This window comes from Chiloscyllium plagiosum, unplaced genomic scaffold (assembly GCF_037043375.1).
Source record: "Chiloscyllium plagiosum isolate Xiang-an unplaced genomic scaffold, Cpla_swu_hap1 HiC_scaffold_3, whole genome shotgun sequence".
Classification (NCBI taxonomy): domain Eukaryota; kingdom Metazoa; phylum Chordata; class Chondrichthyes; order Orectolobiformes; family Hemiscylliidae; genus Chiloscyllium; species Chiloscyllium plagiosum.
Window position 1 is genome coordinate 81,175,344 of NW_028270141.1, and position 27,627 is coordinate 81,202,970.

The 27,627-nt window shown below is 39.7% G+C and overlaps 1 protein-coding gene across 2 annotated transcripts in view; it reads right to left on the minus strand.

Annotated features, from left to right (window-relative positions):
- Window positions 1-4,651: 4,651 nt before the first annotated feature.
- The window catches only part of tube1 (tubulin, epsilon 1), a 40,598-nt gene continuing 17,622 nt past the window's right edge, over window positions 4,652-27,627 (minus strand). For both annotated transcript variants that reach the window (XM_043684590.2, XM_087981115.1), the window contains exons 7-12: window positions 20,207-20,394; window positions 16,500-16,672; window positions 14,848-14,988; window positions 11,833-11,973; window positions 8,441-8,615; window positions 4,652-7,041 (exon numbers count right to left, since the gene is read on the minus strand). In XM_043684590.2, coding sequence (XP_043540525.1) covers window positions 6,883-7,041; window positions 8,441-8,615; window positions 11,833-11,973; window positions 14,848-14,988; window positions 16,500-16,672; window positions 20,207-20,394 — 977 coding nt within the window. In that variant the 3' untranslated portion in view covers window positions 4,652-6,882. The remainder of the gene's footprint in view (window positions 7,042-8,440; window positions 8,616-11,832; window positions 11,974-14,847; window positions 14,989-16,499; window positions 16,673-20,206; window positions 20,395-27,627) is intronic.

Consider the following 27,627-nt stretch of genomic DNA (forward strand, 5'->3'; position numbering starts at 1 on the left):
TATTCCTAATTGCCCCAGAATGCAGTTAAGAGTCATCCCCATTGCAGTGGGTCTGGAGTCAAATGTAGGCCAGACCAAGTAAACAGATTTCCTTCCCTAAAGGACATTATAAACCCTTACATCTCAAAGATGTCCAATGCTCAAAAAATATATACTCCTTGATCATGCTCTTGCATTAGAAATTATTCCCTTTTATTTTGTCAGTGCATGTAAGAGTTGAGGAAAAGGTCTGATGATTGACATCACATCTTTATCATACATCCCCCCAGGAATAGTGTTGATAAATTCTCTTTTTCAAAAGAAAATCAAGGATATCATGTGATTGGCTCCTTGTTGCCAAAATAAAACATTGTTAACTAGCTTTAACTGGACAAAGATGTAGTCTTATGCTTTAAAAAACACCCTACAAGTCTTTGTTGCTACCAACCAAGATAATTGAAAATATGGAGGCAATTTACCCTCCTTAACTGCTTGTCATTACTGTTTTGAGATTTAAAAAAATATCCTTTTATTGAAAGCTTTCATTTCATGTAGGAGCCAATCCTTGGGCAACAACTTGCTCTAAAAATTCTTAACAACTATAACAAAAGCTGACCACAGCAACTAAAGCGATCTGCAACATTCTAAAGAAAACAATCCACAACTTCTAAATAAAAGTCAATTCTCCCCATCGTGTACAGTTAATGAATCCATTTAGAGTCTGGATCTGCAGCTTTGCCAAAACAATGATATTTATGAAGTCACTTTCTACTTAATAACATTTGTGGACATAAAGAAATCTAGGCATCTAAAAAGGTAAATGTGAAGATCTTTGGAACATTTTATTTTAAATTAAGCCACTTCTTAGAAATCAAATGGAAATAATTCAAGGAATTAGTTACTTGCACTCAATTCAGGGAACACACCCGATTGTTTTAAGACTAAATATTATGGCTATTCTGCTTGAACATCGTTTGTAGATTTGGAGGTTGTGTTTTGATATTTCAGTTGGGAAAAGCCTGCTACAGAACAACATGTTCAACTTATGACTCCAGTTTCGAAAATACTTTTGCTCTGAGGTCAGGGTGGAACCCAATTGTTCTTCTGGAAGAGTGACTGAAAGAACTCTTCAATATTGTATTTTCTGAGCATTCTGTATCTTTCAAGGCACTCTGGACAATTGCACATGACTAGTAACTGAACCACATGTGCAAAAACACCAAAATGATAGATTACAAAGCATTCTGCATCTTTTGATTCTGCATTCAGGAATAACCACCATTAAAAAGAAAAACACTTTCTGACCATCATGAATCCCTAAAGAAAAATCTATTCTTTCCCTTAAGCTGATGTGTATGTTTGTTTGTTTTGGACTATTTAGGACAGTACACATTGATATAATCATATTACAAATTATGTATTAACCCATTCTATCTATTTATCGAAAGGTGTGTTGTTTAATAAACACAAAATTATAATTTTATTATAAAAGAAACCTGGATAGATCTTTTCATTATAAATTGATTATGGAGAAAGTAACAGTACACCATGTCAGGATTTGGGTTAAATACTTTCATTTTCTGTTGTGACCCATAGCGTAGAGAAACGTGAGCAACAGTGCATTCTACATGTCTCAGTTGCAACATTGTTGAGCGAGAATGGAATTAAAATGGGGGTGGCATAGTGGTTAGCACTGCTGCTTCACAGTGCCAGAGACCCAGGTTCAATTCCCGTCTCAGGCAAATGTCTGTGTGGAGTTTGCACATTCTCCCCTTGTCTGTGTGTGTTTCCTCCGGGTGCTCCAGTTCCTCCATGTTCTGGTTTCCTCCCACATATAAAAAATGTGCAGGTTAGGTGAATTGGATATGCTAAATTGCCCATAGTGTTAGGTGAAGAGGTGGAATGGGTCTGGGTGGGTTGCTCTTCAGAGGGTCGGTGTGGACTTGTTGGGCCACGCTGTAAGTAATCTAATCTAAAAGTTGCAGATTTCAGTTCAGAACAGATTGGAAAAATATCAAACAAACAATGATATTTTATACACTTGGAACTTGTACTCAATAGCTTGATGTTATGTCCGCAAAATGCATGAAAATTTTAAATTTTCTGTAAAACCACTCACTGGTGGTGTTAACGACTACTTACTTATATTGTTGTGGTTTTCTTCACCAAGCTGGGAATTTGTGTTGCAGACGTTTCGTCCCCTGTCTAGGTGACATCCTCAGTGCCTGGGAGCCTCCTGTGAAGCGCTTCTATGTTGTTTCCTCCGGCATTTATAGTGGTTTGTCTCTGCCGCTTCTGGCTGTCCGTTCCAGCTGTCCGCTGCAGTGGCCGGTATATTGGGTCCAGGTCGATGTGTTTGTTGATAGAATCTGTGGATAAGTGCCATGCCTCTAGGAATTCTCTGGCTGTTCTCTGTTTGGCTTGTCCTATATTAGTAGTGTTGTCCCAGTCATAGAACATAGAAGAATACAGCGCAGTACAGGCCCTTTGGCCCTCGATGTTGCGCCGATCCAAGCCCACCTAACCTATACTAACCCACTATCCTCCATATACCTATCCAATGCCCGCTTAAATGCCCATAAAGAGGGAGAGTCCACCACTGCTACTGGCAGGGCATTCCATGAACTTACGACTCGCTGAGTGAAGAACCTACCCCTAACTTCAGTCCTATATCTACCCCTCCTTAATTTAAAGCTATGCCCCCTTGTAATACCCGACTCCATACGCGGGAAAAGGTTCACACTGTCAACCCTATCTAACCCCCTAATCATCTTGTACACCTCAATCAAGTCACCCCTAAACCTTCTTTTCTCTAATGAAAACAGTCCCAAGTGTCTCAGTCTTTCCTCATACGATCTTCCTTCCATACCAGGCAACATCCTGGTAAACCTCCTCTGCACCCGTTCCAGTGCCTCCACATCCTTCCTATAGTATGGCGACCAAAACTGCACACAATATTCCAGATGCGGCCGCACCAGAGTCTTATACAACTGCATCATGACCTCAGGACTCCGGAACTCAAGTCCTCTACCAATAAAAGCCAGTACGCCATATGCCTTCCTCACCGCACTATTTACCTGGGTGGCAACTTTCAGAGATCTGTGTACATCGACACCAAGATCCCTCTGCTCATCCACACTACCAAGTATCCGACCATTAGCCCAGTACCCCATCTTTTTGTTATTCCTCCCAAAGTGAATCACCTCACACTTAGCTACATTGAATTCCATTTGCCACCTTTCTGCCCAGCTCTGCAGCTTCTCTATATCCTGCTGTAACCTGCCACATCCTTCCTCACTGTCAACAACTCCTCCGACTTTCGTATCATCCGCAAACTTGCTCACCCAACCTTCTAACCCCTCTTCCAGGTCATTTATAAAAATGACAAACAGCAATGGTCCCAAAACAGATCCTTGCGGAACACCGCTAGTGACGGCACTCCATGAAGAAACTTTGCCATCAACTACTACCCTCTGTCTTCTTCCATCCAGCCAATTCCTAATCCAAACCTCCAACTCACCCTCAATGCCATATCTCCGTATTTTCTGCAGTAGCCTACCATGGGGAACCTTATCAAACGCCTTACTAAAATCCATATATACCACATCTACCGCTTTCCCCTCATCAACCTCCTTCGTCACCTTTTCAAAGAATTCAATAAGGTTTGTGAGGCACGACCTGCCCTTCACAAAACCATGCTGACTATCCTTGATCACATTATTCCTATCCAGATGTGCATAAATCCTATCCCTTACAATTCTCTCTAAGACTTTGCCCACAACAGAAGTGAGACTCACCGGCCTATAGTTACTAGGGTTATCCCTACTCCCCTTTTTGAACAAGGGAACCACATTTGCTATCCTCCAGTCTTCTGGCACTACTCCTGTAGACAAAGAGGACATAAAAATCAAGGCCAATGGCTCTGCAATCTCCTCCCTTGCTTCCCAGAGAATCCTAGGATAAATGCCATCAGGCCCAGGGGACTTATCTATTTTCACCTTTTCCAGGATTTCCAACACCTCTTCTCTACATACCTCAAAGCCATCCATTCTACTTATTTGTGACTCAGTATTCACATCGACGACAATGCCCTGTTCCTGAGTAAATACTGAAGAAAAGTATTCATTCAGTGTCTCCCCAATCTCTTCCGCCTCCACACGCAACTTCCCACTACTAGTCGAACTCATGTTTCTTGTCATCTGTGTGTGTGGCTACTAAGGATAGCTGGTCGTGTCGTTTCGTGGTTAGTTGGTTTCATGGATACGGCTCGTTAGCTGTCTTCCTATTTGTCCTATGTAGTGTTTTGTGCAGTCCTTGCATGGGATTTTGTACACTACGTTGGTTTTGCTCATGCTGGGACAACACTACTACAGAGACAAACCACTATAAATGCCGGAAGAAACAACACCGAAGCGCTTCACAGGAGGCTCCCAAGCACTGAGGATGTCACCTAGACAGGGGACGAAACGTCTGAAACACAAATTCCCAGCTCGGCGAACAGAACCACAACAACGAACACCCGAGCTACAAATCTTCTCACAAACTTTGAACTTACTTATATAGTGTTTCATAACAGGATGGTGGGATTTGCACTGTACAAGTAACACACTTTTTCCAAATGCACAAAGTAGTAAGTGCATATTATATATGAGCCAAATAATGGTGAAGTAAATATATCAAAATAATTTTAATAGAATTATCAGTGAGAAAAGTCAAACGTTAAACGATAAATGCATATAAATAGCATGGAACTTGCATGCTAAATTCACATTAGTTCATATGCAAAAATACATACTGTATACCCATCTTTTAAATATTAATACTCATGCAACCATTGGTTACCTTTGGTATTTCACTTACAGAAAAGTTTTAGTATGGATAATTTATAAGAATGATTAAAATTTGGTCACTGGTGCAAGCAAGAATGCAAACTAAATTGATTACTTGTAGAATCCAGAAAAGAATTTTTTACAGTTTTCTTGCCTGTTGCAATTTCACAGAACTGAGAAAAGTGTTTTAACTATGGGATTTCAAACAATTCAACAAATTTTGAAGTGTCATTTTAATGCTTTACAGTTCACTAATCTTAACCTTTTGATAATGGAACAAATATCTGTGAACCATAACTCTATGGTAGTATTTATTTCAAAATGTTCTATCAAAAAGGTTATTAACTCCCCCCATGGATCACAGAATTGGATTTTATGCAGCTCATTGCGGTAAGAACCATGCTGATTCGGGCCATTTAACTATGGCTGCAGCAATACGCACAGTCACCAATGTTAGATCGGCCTTCTTGAGTGTGAACCCACTGAAAGTGACTGGCCCGAATGGAACTCCCGGCCGTGCAATCTGATCTCTCGTGGATCAGCTGGTGGGAATATTCATAGAAATCTTTAACTATGATCTTACTAGAGATCCTTATTTTGATTTGAAGTCCCCACCTGTTCAAGAAGACCTGTTCATCATCATCCTGGTGCCAAAGAAAAATGTACTTACATTGTGCAATTGTAAGTGTACATAACGTCTCAATGACTACCGCCTAGTGGCTCTGACCTCAATAATTATGAAATGCTTTGAGAAGTTAGTCCTGGCTCAGATCAACACGAGCCTACCAAATTGCCCAGTCCATCATGCAAACCAGCCTTCCATCCATGGACTCCATCTATACTTCCAGCTGCATCAGGAAAGCAACCAACATAATCAAAGACCCCTCCCATCTCAGTAATAACCCTCTTCAACCTTCTTCCATTGGACAGAAGATATAAAAGTTTGAACACACGTATGATCAGGTTCAAGAATAGCTTCTTCCCCACTGTTATCAGACTTTTGAATAGACCGCTCAAATGTTAATTCCAATCTTTCTCTCTGCACCTTCTCTGCAGCTGTAACACTTTATTTGGAATTTTTTCTGCTGCCCTGATGCACTTCGTATGGTAAGATCTGCCGGTATAACACTTTTCACTGTATTTCAGTACATGTGACAACGTCAGCTTCCCAGCAGATGGAAAACTCCCTAATTAATTTGGAGGATAGAAGGGATTGACGCAGCATTGCTGCCCGCCTGAGAAGAGATGTCAATTAATCTCATTTATGATCCAGGGATTAAATGAAAGTTGCACAGTATTTCATACCCTTGGAAGGCTATTCAGGAGAACCTCTCAGGTTTGCTAGAGGCAGGCAGTCACTCTTTGCCTGATCAAGGAACATGTTAGTAAAGAGTGCGTGGCCATTGAAAGCCACTCCTATCCTTGCCTCCCACCAGCCCTTCTGTGACCTGGGGTCTGAAGATGACAAAGGGCAAGATGCAGTGCTTTTCATTTGGCCAGCAATTCTTGAAAGGCAGAATTACTGCTGCTTGGAAACTCAACCACTTGGAAGGCCTGAAGGTGGCTAATTAAGTGCATCAGGCCTAGTTCACGTAACTGATGGGGATTCACTACTGGTGCTCCAATAGGTGGGTGAAACTTCCAATGACCCAACAATATCTTTGCCAAACTGTCAGGAATAAGAACGCTGACTTTTTCCTAATCTTAATTTACTGATGAATACAATACTTGAACCATCTTCTTGGTGAGAACAGTATTTCAAGGTTTCCAGCAACTTTGTCGGTCTATCTACAGTACTTAAGTTTGTCGGCCAACTAACTCACCAATGTAAGTGGATTCAGATAAACATTAATAGATCAGGAGAATTCACATTCAAAATCTTACACCAGGACACATTTTATGTATAATTTGGCCAGTGTCAGGTATAAATCCCTTTCTAGATTTGAGCAACAACTTGTATATGATATAATGCTTATAACTGTGCAGTTGATTATTTCAATTTTTTGAAAATAATTATTACTGAGGTTAGAATTGTAATATGGGTTTAACACCCTTCCTTTCACCATATACTATTTTACGTTGCAATGGAAAGACGGGGCATATTGGTGACTGGTAGTCCTTTAGTAGCATCCAACTGATTGTACTCCTCGATTAGGGATGACAAAGAATTTTTGGCTTCTGTGAAACAACTTTGTTCCATTCCATCCACATGGAGGTAATGATGAATGTGAGCCTGAAATGGCAAAATTAGTACAATTCATTATTCAAACAACTCACTGAAACCTTGTGATTGCTAGCAATATCCTATCATTATGTGGTCAAACTGCATTAGAAAGGTAAGTAATACAAAAGAAATGTTAATGAAAGAATAAATGAACATCTTTGATTTTGCTTGCTAAGTGGTAGCGAGAGCTCCCTCAAGCTCTTAATCTATTATTTTTTAAAAAGTCTGTACACTAGATACAATGCAGACCAATGAATCATGAGAAACGCTCAACTAATCTGGCTGTTTTTAAAATTTTATTTATCCCTTAACTGTGCTTGTTTGTCTGTTGGTCTTTTGTTTCAATGGGTCTGAAAACAAAGGTTATTGGGTTTAAATCACAGAATTAATTAGATTACTTTGTTGTTTAATTTTGCTCTAGTAAAGCTACTGTATTATTAATAAATAGCTCTATTTTCATTAAGCTACAAACCTGGTGTCCAAATTTATTATTCACAAAAACTGGAATTGTTTATTCAAATGTCTGTTTAGGAATCATTGGAGTCAATTTTGAGGGTCTTTGATGTTTTTAATTTTATTGTGTTGTGAATATAGAGCTCGGAAGGCTGATTTGATTGAGCTCTCTGCCTCTGTTTTGTAATACGTGTCTTATCAATAAACCACCGGGCTCTCATGCTAATATTCTTGTCCTGGGCCTATTGCAATGGTAGCTCAGTGCACTGGACAGCTGGTTTGCACTGTAGGGCAGTACAAAGAGTGTGGGTTGAATTCCCGCACGAGTTAAAGTCACCATGAAAATCCCACTTTCTTGATCCTATCCCTTGCTGAGGCATGGTGACCCTAAGTTTAAAGTCACCACCAGTTGTCTCTGTCATTTAGCCATCAACCTGGACTGAAAAGCATGTTTGTAATATCAAGTTCTAAATTTTACATTTTTAAAGAAACAGATAGAAGTAATTACATTGATAAACAGAATTCCTAGGTGGAATTTTCTGTAGCCCTTAGGCATGTGAGCAGGGGGCTTTAAAATGGTGAGGGAAGGTGCAGAGGTGATGTGCCCGCTGTCTTCCCAAACCATTGAATCTTATCAGTGCCAAGAAAGGTAATGGACAGTTTTCCCACCCTGAGGCCAATTGCGGCCATAAGTGGTTCTGCAGGAACACACCACCTTGACATGATAAATAATATGCCCAAGCCACCACCTCACCAAAGCCCGTGCAACTGGTCCAATGAGTGCAAGGTGGTGCAGCCTGTTAAGACAAAAATAAATGCACCCCCCTACAACAAGATACATCTGCCCCTCCTTCCCAATCCAACTAATGCTCCTTTAACTAATAGCTAAATTTTTTTCTGCCATTAACCCAAGTTCTTAGATACCATCAAGACATATGAATTATTCGGAATTTACCTTTTTCTTGTAAAGTTTCACAAATCGATCCTTTAGATCAGTGAAGGTAGACTTAACACAAGTATTATTAGCTAGTGCCAATAAGGAGTGAGTATGACCAACTGGAGGTACTGAACAGAGACTTGTTTTCCAACCTTCCTGATTCCACGGGATAAACTGGAGAGAAGGTTTCAACCTGTATAGAAACACAGGGTACATCACGTTGAATGATAACTGCAGCTTTCACAGATGTTAAAATGGAATAATACTGCAAAATAGTTAATGAAGAAACAGCTAAGTAATCATTGCAGTGAATTTGAAAGAAATTTTAAGAATTTTTCTTTTGATTATTAAGTTCAATTTTCTGGGATAAAAGTCAATGTTTTGAATGGGTGACCAAGAAAGTAGATGAGGGCAGTGCGATAGATGCTGTCTACATTGCAAGGACTTGGACAAAATACCACATAGTTGGTTGTTGAGTAAGGTTAAATCTCATGGGATCGAGGGAGAGCTGGCCAGTTGAATACAAAACTGGTTTGAAGGTAGAAGACAGAGGATGGGGGGGTACAGGGTTGTTTTTCAAATTGGAGGCCTGTGACCTGATTTAGATGAGAATTTAGGAGATATGGGTTAGTAAGTTTGTGGATGATACTAAGATTGGCAGTGTAGTGAACAGTGAAGAAGGTTATCTGGGAATATAGCAAAAATCTTGAAGAACTGGGCCATTGGGCTGAGGATTGGCAGATGCAGTTTAGTTGAGATAAATGCAAGGTGTTGCATTTTGATAGGTCAATCCAGGGCAAGACTTATAGAGTCAATGGTAGGACCTGAGAGTGTTACAGAACAAAGAGATCCAGATATCAGTTCATAACTCCTTGAAAGTGGAGTCACAGGTAAACAAGGTGGTCAAGAAGGCTTTCAGCATGCTTGCTTTTATCGGTCAGAGCATGGAGAATAGGAGTTGGCACGTCTTGGGGACAGCTGTACAAGACGTTGGTAAGACTACATTTGGAATACTGCATGCAATTCTGGTTGCCCTATAAGAGAAAGGGTATTATAAACTAGAAAGAGTACAGAAATGATTTACTAGGATGCTACCTGAACTGGAAAGTTTGAGTAATAAGGAGAGCTGGACAGGCTGGAACTTTTTTCCCCTGGAGTGTAGGAGAGTGAGGGGTAACCTTACAAGGTCTATAAAATCATGAGAGACATAGAGAAGGTATATAGTCAACAACTTTTCCCATGGTAGGGGAGTTTAAAACGAGAGAGCACAGATTTAAGGTGAAAGGGGAGAGACACAAAGGGTACCAGAGGGACAATTCATATAGAGGGTGGTGAGCGTCTCAAACAGGCTTTTAGAGGTAATAGTGGAGGTAAGTACAATTTTGTCATTTAAGTAACATTTGGACAGTACATAGATGGAACAAATTTGGAGGGATATGGACCAAATGCAGGCAAATGGGACTGGATTAATTGGGTAAACTGGGCGGCATGGACAAGTTGGACCAAAGGGTCCGTTTCCATGCTGTAAACCTCTATGATTGTTCAGGCTCTTAACTAGAGAGCAGCAGGTCTTCCCCAGGAAGTCTCTCACAGAGAATTAGAGGCCAGCAGCACATTAAATGATATTGCTACCAGGCACGCAGAGGCTCCTGCTGGTACAACACCCATCTGAGGCAAAAGATCCTGTTATATCACAGGATTCCTGGTGAACTGGCTTGTAATTCTCCCTGTAAAGCTGGATCAATACTACTGACAACATTAATTGCCTACATAAGGGCCATAAACTGTCAGTGGGTGGCAAGGCTGTCCACAGGCCTCCTGACCGTGGAATCAGAGCGGAGGTGTGAAATCACAGGGGTCCCTCACTTGCCATGCTCCTATTTGATTAAATGACCTCCTTACCACTAATTTCCCCAGGGAGTTACCACTCTCCAGTTTCAGACTGTCAATCTGCTTCTTCAGAACCAGAGCAGACAAGGGACAAAATTTCATTTGCTTGATTTTAACAAAGCCATTTACAGCTTCAATTCTTTGAATGGAAAATTAACAGTTGTAATGAAAATCTACCTTGAGAGAAATTATTAATACCTAACTAAATGTTTATTTGGGTAAATGTGCTTTTTCATCAGAAATTAACCATCAGTTCAGGAAGACACAAAGTTAGATTCCTGGTCTATCTTCTATTAGCCAATTTCAAAGGCAGGGAAGGAGAAATTCATCACTAGTGTACTTTCCAGAAATGCTTACTCAAAGTAAACATAATGTAAGACTAGCACTTATGCCATTTGTCTTTATACCTGGCTATAAATGCTAGAATTAAATGCTAATCTAGCATTCAGCACTTTTGCAAGAAAAAAAGTGCATTTTTGATTATTACAGAATTTCCTTTTTAAAAATGTATTTCAATAGCCTCTCCCTTTTTCCTCCCTTAGTAAATGATGGTTAGGTTTTGCAAAATACCAAAGGATGTGCAGTCACCATGGAACCCAGTGACAAGTCAAAGCTGTTGGAAAATGGTTAAAAACTGGCATTAATTTTTTTAAAAGTTACAAATATAGTTATAAATTTTTGCTAACCACAACATGTACAATTTATTTATCACCTATATCTACTCATGAACTTCCATAGAAATAAAGAATTTAATTTAAAATATAACACAGCCTTTGAACATATGAAAAAAAACTGACTTTCTACTAAAATAATTCCCCATCTAACAGGAAATCCTGCTCAAATTGTAATAATTGTCAGTTATTTAAAATAAAAATTGTATTAATTAATTATATAATGGTATTCACATTGTCCAAACAGAGCAAATATGACAGAACTGTTCTCACTTATTAAAAATTCAAGAATGAGAAGGCACAGAATTAAAGAATTGGCATAAAAAGCACAGACATTTTCCATACAGTGAATTGTTACAGTTTACAATGCATTGTCTGAGCACACACAGAGGAACCTAGAATATCCGAATTTCGGGTTATCCGAACAAGACCGCAAGTTGCCAATGCTTGGATAAACGGTTATCTGGCATTTGCTAATCTGAACATTCAATTATCCGAACAAAATACTTCCCGCCCTTGTCGTTTGGATAATAGACTTTCCTCTGTGCTGGAGAGGGGCTTGATCATTCAAAAGGGAACAGGGTAGTTATCTGAAAAAGACGAATGTGAAGAGTGGTGGGGAGAAGGTGGGGAAATGGTACAGGGTGAATTGCTCCTGCGGACAGCTGTTCCAGGTACAATGGGCCGAATAACCTATTCTTGGTGCGATAATTCGATGATTCTGGAGGTGCTTTGATGAAAAATGATTTCCTCTTCCAAGTATGAAACTTCTAAATGAACAACAGCTACATTAAATTAACATAACACAAAAAGAATGGTTTCACATGTGTGCACATGCTTCCTTCAAACCTCTCAATGTTTCTTCGAAGATCAGAAATCTGAACATTTCCTCGGACCATCAATGCACAGGCAAGGTACAGGTTACGTTTTGGGTCAGCATACATCAATTGGTGATCCTTACTAAAAGCATCGGTAAACATCTGATCCAACCTGTTTGAGTAAAGAATCAAAGAGTGTGCAGCTGGGATAGTTTGCGATGTGTTGGAGATATAAAATATAAAAGCAAACTCCTCACATTAATCGTAATGTTAAACTTGCAGGACTAGGTTTTAATCATAACAAAATCCTATAATTTCATCCCCAACAATTTTGTGGGTCTAATTACAGTAGATAGACTGCAGCAGTTCAGGAAAGCAGCTCACCACCACCTTCTCAAGGGCAACTAGGGATGGGCTTAGCCAGTGATGCTCATGTCCCATGAGTGAATAAAAAAATACAACTTTAATATAACTAATTCAATAGAGCTAATGTGCAATAGCAAGAAAGTAGATACAGACTTTTCTTTTTAAAAACATTTTATTGAGAATTTGTATTCAGAAATCTCTCTTGCAATCTCCTCCCAACTCCAAATGCTCATACTGCTTGATGGCACCCTTTGTTGGCCAATGGTTGAGCTTTATAGACCAACCCAGAACCACATTATAGCATAGCAGACATATATTCTGGTTCTCTGCACGAGCAATTCACCAAGTGGCTACCCCCTTGCACTTCTGCAAATTTTAACATTTCTAAAAATGATTGAATTCTCTTTTGAAAGCCTTGATCGAATCTGCTTTCACCACATTCTGTGTATTTAATATTCTAACTGGGGATAAAATCAAATACAGGACAGACAGTTGCACACCCCAGTGGAAAGGTGAAGCTTTATGCCACGAATAAATGTGAAATCTGATCCTGTGGTTTTGAATATCACCAACCCACCTTGTTTCAGCTAATTGAGCATAGCTCGGTCACTGAGCAGACTCTTGTTCAGGAGTCAGGATACTTGCCAGCCAGCTGGACCTATGGAGAGTGGTCTGATCAGTGCTGCCTCTTGTTGGGAGAGTCTACGGTGGTTGACAGACCAGGACCGTTGCCAATCAGCTGGTGGATTGGTGTGTGTGTGTGTGTGTGGAGAGGGGGGGTATGTGTGTGGGGGTTGGTAGATGACTTACCAACCAAGAGCTACTAACAAAGCAGAGGCCAACAACTTGTCCTCAGCAGTAACATAGAGAAGACTGTGGCTGCTGCAGTAAGGACAAGCACCAAAATGCCAAGATCATAGACCCAGGCCATGGAAAAGAAATGCAGGATGAGGGGATTCATGGAATGTGGATCATGGGGAGAGTACAATGAGTTGGGAGGTGGGGGCAGGAATAGCTCTGTGAGACCTCCCTCTAGTCCAAATCCAGAGGCCAATCCTTTTTTTAAATATATAGATTTAAAAGGATGCCCTTCTTTTGTATTCAATGCCCTATTCATAAAGCCCGGGATCACAAATACTTAATTAGCCACATTCTCAACCTGTCATGCAGCCTTTAATGATTCATGCACTGAATTCTAAAGGGACCTGTAGCAATAAATCAGTTAGTTTCTATTGCTATCCCATTCTATCTACTAAGATTCGTCACTTCACATTTTCTGCATTAAATTTCATCTACCACTTTTGTGTTGATTCCATCAATCTGACCATAACCTTCTGAGGTACAACCCATCTCTTTCACTGTAATACTTCTGAATTTTACCTCATCCCCAAAGTTTGAAACATGCACAATGTCCAAGTCATTTATTTAATAACAGCCAGGTGCCTTAACAGCAATTCCTGCAAAATGTCACATTAAACCGCCCTTCGTTTTGAAAACTATCCACTATTGCTGTTTCTTTCAATGAATCACTTTTTGTTTCTATGTTGCTACTCTTCCTTTTTCCCATGATCTCCAACTTTGCATCCACATTTGCTGTGCAGCACTATGTTAAATGCCTTTTGATATCACTATTTCAACTGCATTATCCTCATCAGAAATACTCTTTCCTTATTAAACAACACAAGCAAATTAGTTAATTTGTCCTTAACAACACCTTGCAGAAGACTTCTGGGAGTATTTCCAGAAATCTTCGCTTCTTTTTAAGAGATTCCCTCCATCTGAAAATCTAATGAAAAAGGAACCATGATGTCCTCTCTGATGACTAATCATGTAAATGCTTTACTAAACTGATATAAATCAGATTTGAACACTCATTTTGTGTTAAATTAGCTGATACAAGTTGGGTTTGTGATACTCAAAAACCGCAGGATCAGATTTCACATGTCCTTGATGGGCATTTTCCCTGGGTGAGCAACTGTCTGTCCTGTATTTGATGTGGTTGTTCCTTGTCCCCAGTTGATTGTAGCTAAGATGCAATTCATCCCGCACTTATCCTTGTACACAATTGCGTGATCCTCCAACTGACTGGATGTAAAGTTTGGCAGGAACCTTCTGCCAGACTGTGGATCTTACAGGTTTACAACACCAACCCTTCCTCCCGGTCTTACAATTTCACCAGGATGCCACAATTCATTTAGAATATTTCTACCACTTTATCACTCACTCAAGGGTTCCACACTTCTAAGCCCTTCTGCCTCACCAAGCACACTGGCTTCTTCACCTTCCTTGGATCAATTTCAAAACCATTTTCTTTACATTCAACTGTCATCTATGACCCTTCTTGCAGCTTGATTTCTCAGGCATTGTTTCTTGTTCTCTGTCCTCTACACTCCAGCATTGATTGCAGTTTCTTCAGCTGCCACATACTTGTTCTTTGGAATATTTTCTAACTTACTGCCTCTTTTCATATTATCAAGAATCTTCACAATGCTTTTCTTTTCTGTTTATCCTATCTCCCAATCTCATCCATCAGCTTTTTTTTCCCCATTTTGTATCCAGGTTTTACATGTATGATCCTAATCTCTCAGTTGGTGGAGAAACAGTGGTGATGTAGTAATGTCAAAGAACCAGTAACTGAGCAATATGACTTTCTTTCCAAAAACACTGGCAAAGGCCCTACCTTCTTGTCGGAATGTTTACATCCGCCAAGGAATATAAAGGAGTTAGACTAGAAACAAGATAATGAAGCCGTGGATATGGAACCAGGTTCATGGTGATTTCATTAAGATCCATGTTGAGAGATCCTTCAAACCTAGCAGAGCTGCAACAAAAATAAGACAAGTAAACTAATATCAACACTTTTACACAATCTTGAGCTATGTAAAATGTTGTTCTAATGACACCTTATTCATCAGAAAAGATTCCAGAATTAAACAAACTGCAACACAGAAAATCTAGGGCAAATTATTGATTAGTCAAGTGTACTGTTCATGTTATATCTGGAAAAAAAATCATCTCTGTCACTACTTAAAATTGCAGACAGTAAATCTTGTCTGCAAATAAGTAAATACTGTGTGAGTGCTCATTGTATAACCAAATAAATGCTTTCTAAAAACTATTACACACATATTGTTAAAAACAAAAGTAAAATATTTTTGACCAGTGCGAAACAAAGTTGAGAGATAAATCTATTAAAAATCAAAAATAAATTCAAGTATTTGATTAGCATAATACCTGATGACAATGTACCATTTTGCAAGAAGCTAATTATTTTTACAGAAAGTGCTTAAACCCACAAACATTCAAAATATATTGATTTTGTAAATCAATGGACATGGCATTGTTCAATTAACATAATTCTTAATTTCAAAAATAATTGATTAATGCTTCTGACCAGATCTTTTAGAAAAGATTTTTGAGGACTATTTAATATCTATCTGTAAAGAGCCAAATTTCCCTGTAGAGGTTTAAAGCATTCTACAAAATACAAAGTTATTTGCAATAAAATGTCCATTTGAGAAGCAATTGAATGAAATGACAACAGTCCAAAACAATACAATTTGATTTCACAGTATAGAACAGAAGACATTAAGATTTTTTGAGCAATTATGCAACTTTGACTATTTTATTACATGCATAAATAATATTAATGAAAAATGGGCAGGGAAACAAATGAGGTCAAGGGTTTAACAGCTTCTAAAACAACTGGACTAACTTTCTAAAGAACCACGGCCAGTCTCGTAACAAGCTTGCATCAGTATGCATCCACCCCCTTGGGCCTGCGGAGCTGACTCAAACCTCTACTAACACTCAGAGAACTTTAGGCCTAACGGGGCTTTTAAATTGAGGCAGGTCTGCAGAGTCAAGAGATTTCCCAACTCTCAGTAGCAAAACTCCGATCCCTTGACTACAATACTGGCTTTCTCTCAATTCTCCTTGGATACTCCCAAATTCTATTTTGCCTAACTTCGTCTTATCTATTCCAAAACATTCAAGTACCTTTCTCATCGCTTCACACTGAAATAAAAGGTGGTCTTACCTACAAGTGGTTCCATCTTTCTTTGACCATTTTCTTTTTTTTTTAAGCAAAACCCTTACTATTTCCCTTTGTCTTGATTTTCAGTTTCTGTGCACACCCTTAGTCCATCTAATCCCTTTTTTCATTTTCTTTCTCTACTTTTTAAATTTCTCACTGGTGTCTGCAACAACACTGGTCAATCGTGGCAGACAAATTTACAGAATTTCTTTCTGACCCCTGTATATGATCAAAACCAGCCCACAGCTATCCCAACTTGTTGAATACTACAATTATTTATATAAACATTCACTCACCTGGTCAAATTCAGCAGCAAGTTAGCTACAATATTATTCATAGCATCAAATGGTTTTTCCTGTCGTTTGACTTTAGACTGACCAGAAATCAATGTACTTTGCAGTTTTATTGCAGATGCTGATTTACCAGAATTGGCCATCTGATTGATTTTGTTCACTATGTCAATCAAGGACTGTTTTAAGAAAAAAAATGATAGAGTTCAGGCAATATGCATTTTGAAATTTAGCGCTATATAAAACCATAATATTACATTAGTATAATACAAAATATTTTAGAGACAAATACAGGCCTTAATATTTTGTGGGGAAACAGAGAACGCGTGGCAGGACTGTAGTAGCCAGGAAATGCCAAAACAAAAGTATTCTGAAAGGATTGCTGAGTTTGATAGAAGGAATTCATTAAAAAAATTTTTGTTTCTTGGTTAGGAGCCATTCAGATTGATATTATTGTTGAGCAGGAAGGGGGAGCATGGAGGCAAGGTTGGGATACATAGAAGCTACAAATTGAGGAAATCAGCTAAATCAAAAGGTTTTATTTGTTTAATTAATTCTCAGGACATTGGAGTTCATGTGACTATAAACACATCAGAATTAGGCCATTCACTCCATTGAGTACACTCTACCATTCAATATCATCATAGCTGATCTAATAATCCTCAACTCCACTTTCCTGCCTTTTCCCCATTGATTCATGGATAAGAACTCTGTTGCTTTCTAAAGTCTTTCTCCGTTTAAATAATGTTCAGCTCTTCTATACCTCCTGTGAAAATGCCTAATCTTTCAATTCCTCACATTATATTCCACCTATCAAGTTTTAGCCAACTCATTTAACCTGTCTATATCCAAATGCCAACTGTGTCATTCTCACCAACTGCCACCCACCTAATTTTGTGTCATCCGTAAACTTGGCTATGATACACTGTCCTCATCCAAGTAATTAATATATATTGAAAATAATTGTGGCCCCAGCTTCAATTCCTGTGGCACTCCACTAGTTAGAGGTTGTCAGCCTGAAATTGCTCCACTTATCCAAAATCTGTCTTCCACTGGCAAAACTAGCAGTGACAGCCCAACTCTACTTGTCTCAACTGTGTGTGGCCATTTTGGTTTCTTCAATGGATAATTAAGAGCTACCTCTATTGGGTGCGTAGTCACACAACAGCCAGACACACAAATAGGATTCCTTCAAAACAAGATTCCTTCAAAGTTTTATGACATCTTTCTCTCCTACCCCCTCGAGACCACTGATAATAGCTCTAATTGTTCAATTTTATTAAAACGGAATTCAAATTTTCAACGGTCTTGGCTCATTTAAACTCTTGTCATGATTATTAGTTCAAACCTCTTATTTATTAGTGCAATAACACAACCATGATGCTAGTGTTTTCAGCCAGATGATAGACAGTTGCACTGAGCAGACAGATTAGCTGATGTATAGGGTACAGCCATTCAATCTGGTCTTGCTGGTAGAAGCAGAGCCACAGCAGGGAGTCTTGCCAAGAGACTTCAATTAATCAGCAATTCTACTACCTGCCAAAATGGCCCATTTCAAAACAGAGTCTTCCTTATGTGGCCTTGAATTCACAAAAAGCTTGAATGATCTGTAGACTGCCAGACTATAAATTGTATTGATTATTGCAAAACATATTATTCATAGGTTGATTTGGTTTCAAAAACCATTCCCATCTCTATTTACAAAAATCTAAAAACTGTTGTTTCAAGACACAATTAATGGCAAACTGACAACGTTGTGACAATTTCTGAGCTCAAACAATCCCAGGAATTAAATCACTCTAGTAGCTATTTCAGAGCTGATGTGAAAAACTGAGCTTACTTATAGAAATAGAAATGCTAGAAATATTCATGCCAGACAGCATCTGTGCAGAGTGAAACAGAATTAACATTTCTGTTGAACGTCTGATTTTGGGAGCTATGCAGAGTTCACATCAAATGTGATTAAGCCACAAAGTATTGAATTCCATGAAAGAGGAAGTTATTTTTCCTTGCAATATTTCATATAAAAGTGCTTTTATTTACCTCCCTCTCTTCCACTTACTTGGTCACTCATTGGTTGCATATTCCTAACTTACTCCTTTTATACCTTTTGTGATGTGAGCTTACTGCAAAAGGAAAATCTGTGCAAATGAAAATTTGGAAACACAAAATGCTGGAAATACTCTACGTCAGGAAGCATCTTAAGAGGAAAAGAGTTACCATTGCAGATTGATAACTTGATGTCAGAAATGCTGCCTCTGTTTCATTCTCCACGATTTTTTGTTCTGACATATTAGCTCAGTTGCTCATCTTGTTTTTGAAATAGCTACAAGAGATATGGATTTATATCTGGCTGTTTTGACTTAAAAACTGCAACAACACTGTCAGTTTTCCATTATTTGCATCCTGAAATATAACTGAAGGTTTCCACGATAATAATATAAAGAAGAGCAGATATTTTGCAACACTGTTTATACAAGTACACATCTTTCAGGATAAATGTGCCTCTGGAACAGTTAAAAACTTTCAAACACAATGCTCAAAAATTAAAATCACTAAGAATTGAATAAATACATTTCCCAAAAATAAGATAATTAAAATTAACATTAGGTTCTCTTGGATTTTATCCCAGTTGGTTTCTTGAAGATGCTGCCCTCTTAACTCTCAATCATCCCATCCACACTATTCAAGTCCCTGCACACCCCGATGGCTTTGAATGCCCTTCATGTCACCAACTGCCCATGCCATATTAATATCAACCCATAACCCTTTGCTTTCACACCTTTGATGCTAACTCATCCAGTGTCCACAAGCCACAGGAGCCATGCTGAGCAGAGCAAGTTGTCACATCTCAATCTGAACATGTCCATCCATCACACAGACTCCAAATTGGAGGATTGTGGTGAAAATTCCAAACATCTATTACAGATTTCACTAAATCTACATTTAATTTACATTAACATTAAATATTTAAACCCACATAAAAAAGACAACATTGGAATAATTTCACAGTTACACAGACCTTACTGTCAGTCAAGGGAGTGACTTAAGTTCCAGCTGAAAACTCAGCATGGAGTTCAGGGCCCTACTGGGTGAGTGATTCGCTAATGTGGAAGTCACACCTCACTCCAGTTTCTGCCTCCATATCTCCCCCCCAGTAAAATAGAATCTGTCTATTGGGGGCGAGACCTCTGGATCCAAGTGGCATAACCCATTTTAGAAGGTCCCGAGGTACTCCACAAGTTTGTAAAAATCCAGACTAAGTTTTTGTTATTGCTATACCACCAATGTTTGGACAGCCCACAACAACTTTTCATCAAGGTCTCCATGGCCATGTTTCTCCTTAGCTCTAACTTCCTTAACTGTGTACTCAACGGATTTTCACGAACTCTACAATTCTTCCACGTTAGTTTCACATTTATCTCATTTCTTTTGTCTGCCATTGGTGCCTATGCTTTCAGCTAAGTCCTCAGTTTGGATTTCTCAGTAAACCGGTCCACTACTCTCCTCCTTTCAGATGTTCCTTCAAACTTTTGACTATACTTTTGCTTCTCTATCTGAATTCTCTTCAGCGCTGGTATTTGTATCTATAATACAATCCCATGAAGCATTGTTGTGAGTTGTTCTTTTTAAAAGCATGCTATATAAATCTAAATTATTTGTAACTACATTCTGTCTTGAAAAGGTATATCCTGGAATATTTTCATGCATACCTGGTTTTCAATGGGTAAAACACAATCTGCATGCTCAGTCAGTTCTTTCATGGCAAGAACACTGTTGTAAGGTGAAGTGATCACATCATCATCAGCAGAAGGGTAGACAGACGTAACAAATCTGTAGACTTCTGGAAACTCATCCTCTAGAAGGCTCAGCAAAAAGGTACCCAGACCAGAACCAGTCCCTAAAAGGAATTTTTGTTAAAACTTCATCAACTCATACTATTTTACAAAATATGCTGAAAACAATTTATCCGTAGATCTAATTTAGGTAAACTTTGATTTACATTTGCAGAAAGGTTGGGAGATAGAGGACAGAGCATAGTGTTGAAAGGAACATTTTCTGGAAGGTTAGATGTGACGAGAGATTTTCCCCAGGAATCCAAGCTGGGGCTTCATATTTTCATCACATCTGTCATCAATTTTAATGAAGGAAGAGAGTTACAGATGTAATTTTTCATGTGACACTAAACAGCCACACAAATTGTGTACAGGAGGGAGCAAGAATATATACACAACCCTATTGAACAGGCAAAACCAAAAAGGCAGTTACAGTTCAATGTGAGAAATTGAAAGGCCATCCACTGTGAAGCTGAAAAAAACAAATCTAAATATTTTCCGAATGGTGAGAAATTGAGAGTTATGAAGTAAGATGGGAAAGGAGGGGCAGGAGCAGGCTTTTGGCCCCTCTAGCCTCCTTTGTCATTCAATTGGATCATACCAATCAACCTCAATGCCATTTTCCCTGATGGTCTTTAATAGATAAATCTCTGTCAATCTGTGCCTTGAATATACTCAATGACTAAGCCTCCACTGTCCTCTCCAGAATTCCAAAGATTCACCACCATCTGAGTAAAGAAGTTACTCTTCATCTGAGTCACTGATTGACCTATTTCCTATTCCGAGACTGTGACGGAATCTTTCCAGCCCCTGAACGACGAGGACATTGGTAAGTCAGTTGAGACAATAAGGCAAGCTCAGCAGAAATTAGATTCTTAACACTGAGAAAAAAAGTCAGCTTCTGCAACAAACCTTTGAATGGCAAGATGATAATGTTGCTAATGAGCAGTGATGGGCCTATTTGCATTACTTCCATGAATTATTCCCCAATTTCACCTAATTGATATGCTGCTATGCACTATCCCACCCGCCAAATAGAAACTAGCTGACAATCATTCCTAACAACAAGTGGGAACCTGGTGACTTCAGCTTGCCACTTGCTCTCCCAGAGCTCTATTTTGAACAGCAGTTACCAACATCTCAGAGCATGCTCCATCAGCGGTGAATGCACACCTACAGACACAGTCATCAGACACAAACCAGCCTCACAGCAACCCCTAACTCAGTTAATATACAGTACTTCACTTTGGAGAGCACCGGCATCTCCCATTGCAATGCGATGTCAGGACACTTTGCATATAAAGGAAGGCATCCTACATCTGGATTCAACCAGAGTGTACCTAAGGACTTTTCAAATTCACAAATTAATTAGAAAAGACAGAGAAGAGGAATTCAGAGAACGAGGTTACTCTGAAAAAATAAACTGCATTTATTTCAATGCAAGGGGTCTCACAAGTAAGGCTGATGAAGTCAGGGCATGTATCAAAACATGGGACTAGGATGCCACAGCTGTTACAGAAACTTGGCAGGGGAAGGACAGGACTGACAGCTCAACGAACCAGGTTTTAGCTGCTACTGGAAGGATTGAGAGGAGGGGGGAGTGAATTTTTTGTTTAAATAAAACATTACTACCGTAATTAGAGAGGATATTACTGATGGATCATCCAGTGAAAATATATGGGATGATATTAGAATTAAGTAAGGGATGATCACCTTGATGGGATTGTATTATCGGCCCCCACAATAGTTAGAGGAAAATTGAAGAGCAAATATACAGACAGATCTCATTAATGCAAGAATAATAGGGTTATAATTTTATAAATATAAATACGAGCTTTTAATTTTCTGAACTTTAACTGGGAGTGTCATAGTGTTAAAGGTTTGGATGGTGAGGAATTTGTTAAATGTATTCAAGAAAATTTTCTTTATCAATATATAAATGTTCCTTGTAGAACAGGTGCAAAACTTGATGTTCTCTTGGGAAATAAGGCAGGGGCAAGTGATTGAAATGCTAGCAGGTGAACACTTTGGGACAAGTGATTATAATTCTATTAGTTTTAAAATAATAACAGAAAAGGATAAGCCTTCCATAAAAACTAAAGTTCTAATTGCAGTAAGGCAAATTTTAATGATATGAGACAAGAACTTGCAGAAGTGGATTGGAGTAGAGGGTTAGAAGGTAAAAGAATGACTGACAAGTGGGAGGCTTTCAAAAGTGTGAAAGGTCAGAGCCATTATGATCCTGTTAGAAAGATTATGCTGGTAAGATTAGGGAACAATGGATGAATAAGCATAGAGGTTCTAGTCAAAAGTAAAAATGAGTCATATATTACATATAGACAGCTGAAATCAAATGAATTGCTTGAACAGTATAGAGAGTGTAGGGGCATTCTTAGGAATGAAATCAGGAAGGCAAAGAGGAGATAAGATATCCTTGGTAGATAAGGTTAAGGATAATCCAAAGAGATTTAACAAGTACATTAAGAGCACGAGAGCAACGAGAGAGTGTAGAGCCCCTTAAAGATCAGTGAGGTTGTCTTTGTCTTGAACGTTAGGAAATTGGAGAGATATTAAATGAATATGTCATGTCAGTTTTACTGTGGAGAAAGAAATGGAGTCTAGAGAACTCAGGGGAAATAAATACTGATATGTTGAACACAGTTCACATTACATAAGAGAAAGTGCTGGAGATGTTAGAAAACACCATAGTGGATAAAATCTCCAGAACCTGATCAAGTGTATCCCAGGACGTCGTGGGAATTTGGGGGCAAAAATAGTAGGGACCCTCGCATAGATATTTGTATCACTGCAGCCATGAGTGAGATTCCAGAGGAATGGAGGGTGGCTAATGTTGTACCTTTATTTAAGGAAGGCTGTAAAGAAAAGCCTGAGAACTATAGACCAACAAGTCCGATATCAGTGATGGATAAGTTGTGGGAGGTCAGTCTGAACGATAGGATTTACATGCATTTGGAGAGGCAAGGATCGATTAGGTATAGTATGCATGGTTTTGTGCGAGGGAAGTTGTGTCTCACAAACTTGATTGAGTTTTTTTGAGCAAGTAATTAAAAAAAAAAATTGATGATGGTAGAGCTGGTAGATGTTGTTTAAATGGGTGTTAGTAAAGCCAGGTTCCACTTGGTAGACTAATCGAACACACAAATAGCTATTAATGGTAATTGTTAGTGGCTGACAATGGGTTGTGTGGAATAACAGACTATGTAATAACAAGGCCTGGGGTAAGGACATGGGAGAGCTCCAGCCTTAAAGTCATTGAACACGGTATGGGGTCTGGAAGGCTACAGGGTCCCCCTGTGGAAAATGAGGTGCCGTTCTTCCAGCTCATGCTGAGCTTTGCTGGAGGACAGCAGCAAGCCTAAGACATAGATGTTGGCAATGAAACAAGGTGGTCTGTTGAAGTGCAAGTGTTCAGCAAAGTGGTCACCTAGTTTATGCTTAATTTGCCCAATGTAGAAGAGATCACATTGTGAGTAGCAAATGCAATAGACTAGATTGTGTGAAGTGTAGGTGAAACATAGCTTCACCTGAAAGGTTTGTTTGGGCACTTGAATACTGAGGAAGCAGGTTAGAAGTCACAAGACACCAGGCTGAACTGGCTGGGGCTGTTTTCCCTGGAGTGTCAAAGGCTGTGGGGTAACCTCATGGAGGTTTATAAAATCATGAGGGGCATGGAGAGGATAAATAGACAAGGTCTTTCCCCTGGAGTGGGCAGTCCAGAACTACACGGCATAGGTTTAGGGTGAGAGGGGAAAGATATAAAAGACACCTAAGGGGCAACTTTTTCACCCAGAGAGTGATAAGTGTATGGAATGAGCTGTCAGAAGAAGTGGTGGAGGCCAGTACAATTGCAACATTTAAAAGGTATCTGGATGAGTATATGAATAGGAAGGGTTGAGAGGGATATGGGCCAAGTTCTGGCAAATGTGACTAGATTAGGTTGGGATATCTGGTCTGCATAGATGAGATGGACCGAAGGGTCTGTTTCCATGCTGTGCATCTCTATGACTCTATGACATGGGATTCAGGGTGTGCTTGCCAATTGGATACAAAATTGGCTTGCTGGCACTGGACAAAGGGTGGGAGTGGAAGGTTTTTTTTTCTTACTAGAGGCCTGGGACCAGCGGTGTTCCACAGGGATCGGTACTGGGTACACTGTTGATTGTTATTTATACAAATGATTTGGAAGAGAATATATGAAGCATGATTAGTACATTTGCAGAAGACACCAAAGTTGGTGGTATAGTGGACAGTGAAGATGGTTATCCAAGATTACGAAGAGATCCTCATCAATTGGGTCGATGGGCTGAAGAATAGCAGATGACGTTAAATTTGGATAAACTTGAGGTATTGAATATTATTAAAACAAACAAGGGCAGGACTAATACAGTTAGTGGTAGGGCCTTGGCTAGTGTTGTAGAACAGAGACCTAGGAGTCAGGTCCAGAATTCTTTGAAAATTGAGTCACAGGTTAAAACAGGGTACTTAAGAAGGTGTTTAGCATGCTTGTTTTCATTGCTCATATCTTTCAGTATGTGAGTTGGGAGGTTATGTTGACATCGTAAAGGGCATTGGTGAGGCCTCCTCTGGAGTACTATGTACATTTCTGGTCACCCTGTTTGAGGAAGGATATTGTTAAACTTCAGAAAAGAGGATTCAGAAAAGATTTACCAGGATGTTGCCTGGAATGGAGGGTTTGAGTTACAAGGAGAGTCTGGATAGGCTGGGACTTTTTTCACTGGAACATAGGAGGTAGAGGGGTGACCTTATAGAGATTTATAAAGTCATGAGGGGCACAGTTAAAATTTAAAAGACATTTGGATAAGTACATGGATGGGAAAGATTTGGAGGGATATGGGCCATCTGCAGGCAAGTGGGACTAGTTTAGTTTGGGAACATAGTCAACATGAACTGGTTGGACTGAAGGGTCTGTTTCCATGCTGTATGACTATAATTCGATAGCTTTCTGCTCTCAGAACCTGCTAACTTTGTGTCGACTTCCACGCTTACAGCATTTCTGCCTTGCCTTCCCTACTTGCGCTTTCTCCCTCAATCAGAACTCATAGTACTTATGTTTTGCCTTGCTTGCTGGCACAAACAAAGGCAGACAACTTGTCATGCCTGGCAGCAGTCATTAATCAATGGGGTGGAGATGTTACTATACGGCACTATCATGCTACATCAATCTCATGGCAACATCCAGTGTCTGCCAAACATGCAGCAAACAAACTGGTAAGCTTCAACCAAATGACCATGTCTCAAAATTTGAGGGGAGTAGTCCTCAGTCAAATGAGACAACCTTTAGTCAGGAAATGCTAGAACAATTAGTCAAGGGCATGTCTGCCATCAATCCAGTGGCTTGAACAGTCAGTTGATTGCTTCTGGCAGTTAGGGTGAGGGATCTGTGTCATTATAGTCTGACGAATGGGCTACGGTCAGCCCTGTAGGTCCATGGTAACCAGTCAGGGAAGCTGCACAGAAAGTCATCAATTGGAACTGTCTATCCAACTCAGTTAAGGACATGAGCAACTGTCAAACAAGGGAGGGTTATCACATGCCACTGCGTGGCGTGGAAACCAGGGAACTATATTGTTGGGATTGAAGACAGCATTCTGGATGTCGATAGGACAACAATTGTACAATGGACATGAAAGTGCCTGCCAACATGTCTGGAGTGGGCAGGGTAATTATTTAATTTTGTGAGGCAACAATCTTCACTTTTGTGAGATGTGAAACCCTTCAAAGATCAATAGCATTAAATAGATGCCCACATAGTATAGGTGAAAGGCTGGTGTTCACACAATACTGTGTGTGAACCTTAGGCATTGATCTACTGTGTGGAGTACAAATCCTGGTTCCAAGCTCTTGACTAATTCCTGCAACATCATAAATCACTCCCACTGGATTGCTGGGATGCACATGCAATGTATTGAAACCTGGAAAGATTCACCTTAATTATCAACATATTAATCACCATCCAGAGTCCCATAGCCCGTTCACTTCACACTTTGGACCATGAAACATCTGATAGCTAAACTGTGCTTTCTTTCTTGTAGTTACAGCTAAAATAACATGAGCTCAAGCAGCTCATGAAAAGTCAATCCATATTTACAAATGTGAGTAAAAATCAAAAGAACTGTGGATGTTGTAAATCAGAGACAAAAACAGAAATTGCAGGATAAGCTCAGCAGGTCTGGCAGTATCTGTGGAGAGAAATCAGTTAACGTTTTGGGTTGAGTGCGTCTTTGTTTTGTCTCTGATTTACAAATATGAGGATGTATTTACAATGAAATTTCACCAGCATGCCCTGAGAAGACATTCATCTTCCATTACCTTCCATTATGTCGCTGTATAGTCTCAAGCTCTGAAGCTTGGGTGGATGGAGTCTGCCTTACAGCGGAGCCTGTCACACTTGTAGTTTTGGGCAGGTGATCCTAGGGATAGTTGCAGCTCAAGAGCCAAGAACAGAGTCCTGAGAGGAGACTCCATGGCGCCCTGTGTGCTCCTTCTCCAGTTCAGTGCCAACAGACACCGCCCTGTCTCTTTGTGGGAAAGCAGTATCTGGAGTGAAGTTACAGTACCTCATCATCTTGCTGTTGGTGCCAATGGCTAGAGTGATGGAGAGCAGATCTGTGTTTATATTCAGTAGATACGGAGTGTGCTGTACCTGGCTCTCCACAGCAGATGCCAACAGGTCTATGAAAGCACCAAGGTGCTCGCATACTAAAAGGCAGCAGGGTACCAACACCGGAGGTGTCTCAGTGACTTAGAACCTGAGCCAGTTTGCCTAGTGACTTTGAAAAACGGATCTGCTTTTCCTGCCTCAGCTTGTGCCCATGTATAACGTCATTAATTGCCTTCCCTATGCCCAATGCTGAAGAGGTGTCTGACATCTGGCAGTCATAGGAGAGTTAGCAATTTGGGACTTTTCTTCCTCAATCAGCTGCTGAGATGTGGCAGTGATGTGCTCACCAGCATGTGCTCCCAGCTCTAACCTAGCTCAACTATTCACCAGAGGTTAAATATTTGAGGCAGTAGAGGGTGCAAGCAGCAGGCTTGGTGGTGCATCCTCTGAAGGATTTGTAGTTTCTTCATCAGAGGTGATGAGGAGATGACCTGTGGGGCTGTCCTCTTGCAGGTGGGTACTGTGCAAATTTGCAGGTATTGCAAAAAAGTGGCAAAACTTAGGGCATGTTAAGAGTACATTGACAGTGATGGTAATCTCGTGGGATAGCAGCATTGTAATGGATAATAGTTCTTATTTGGCTGCCAGGACATTG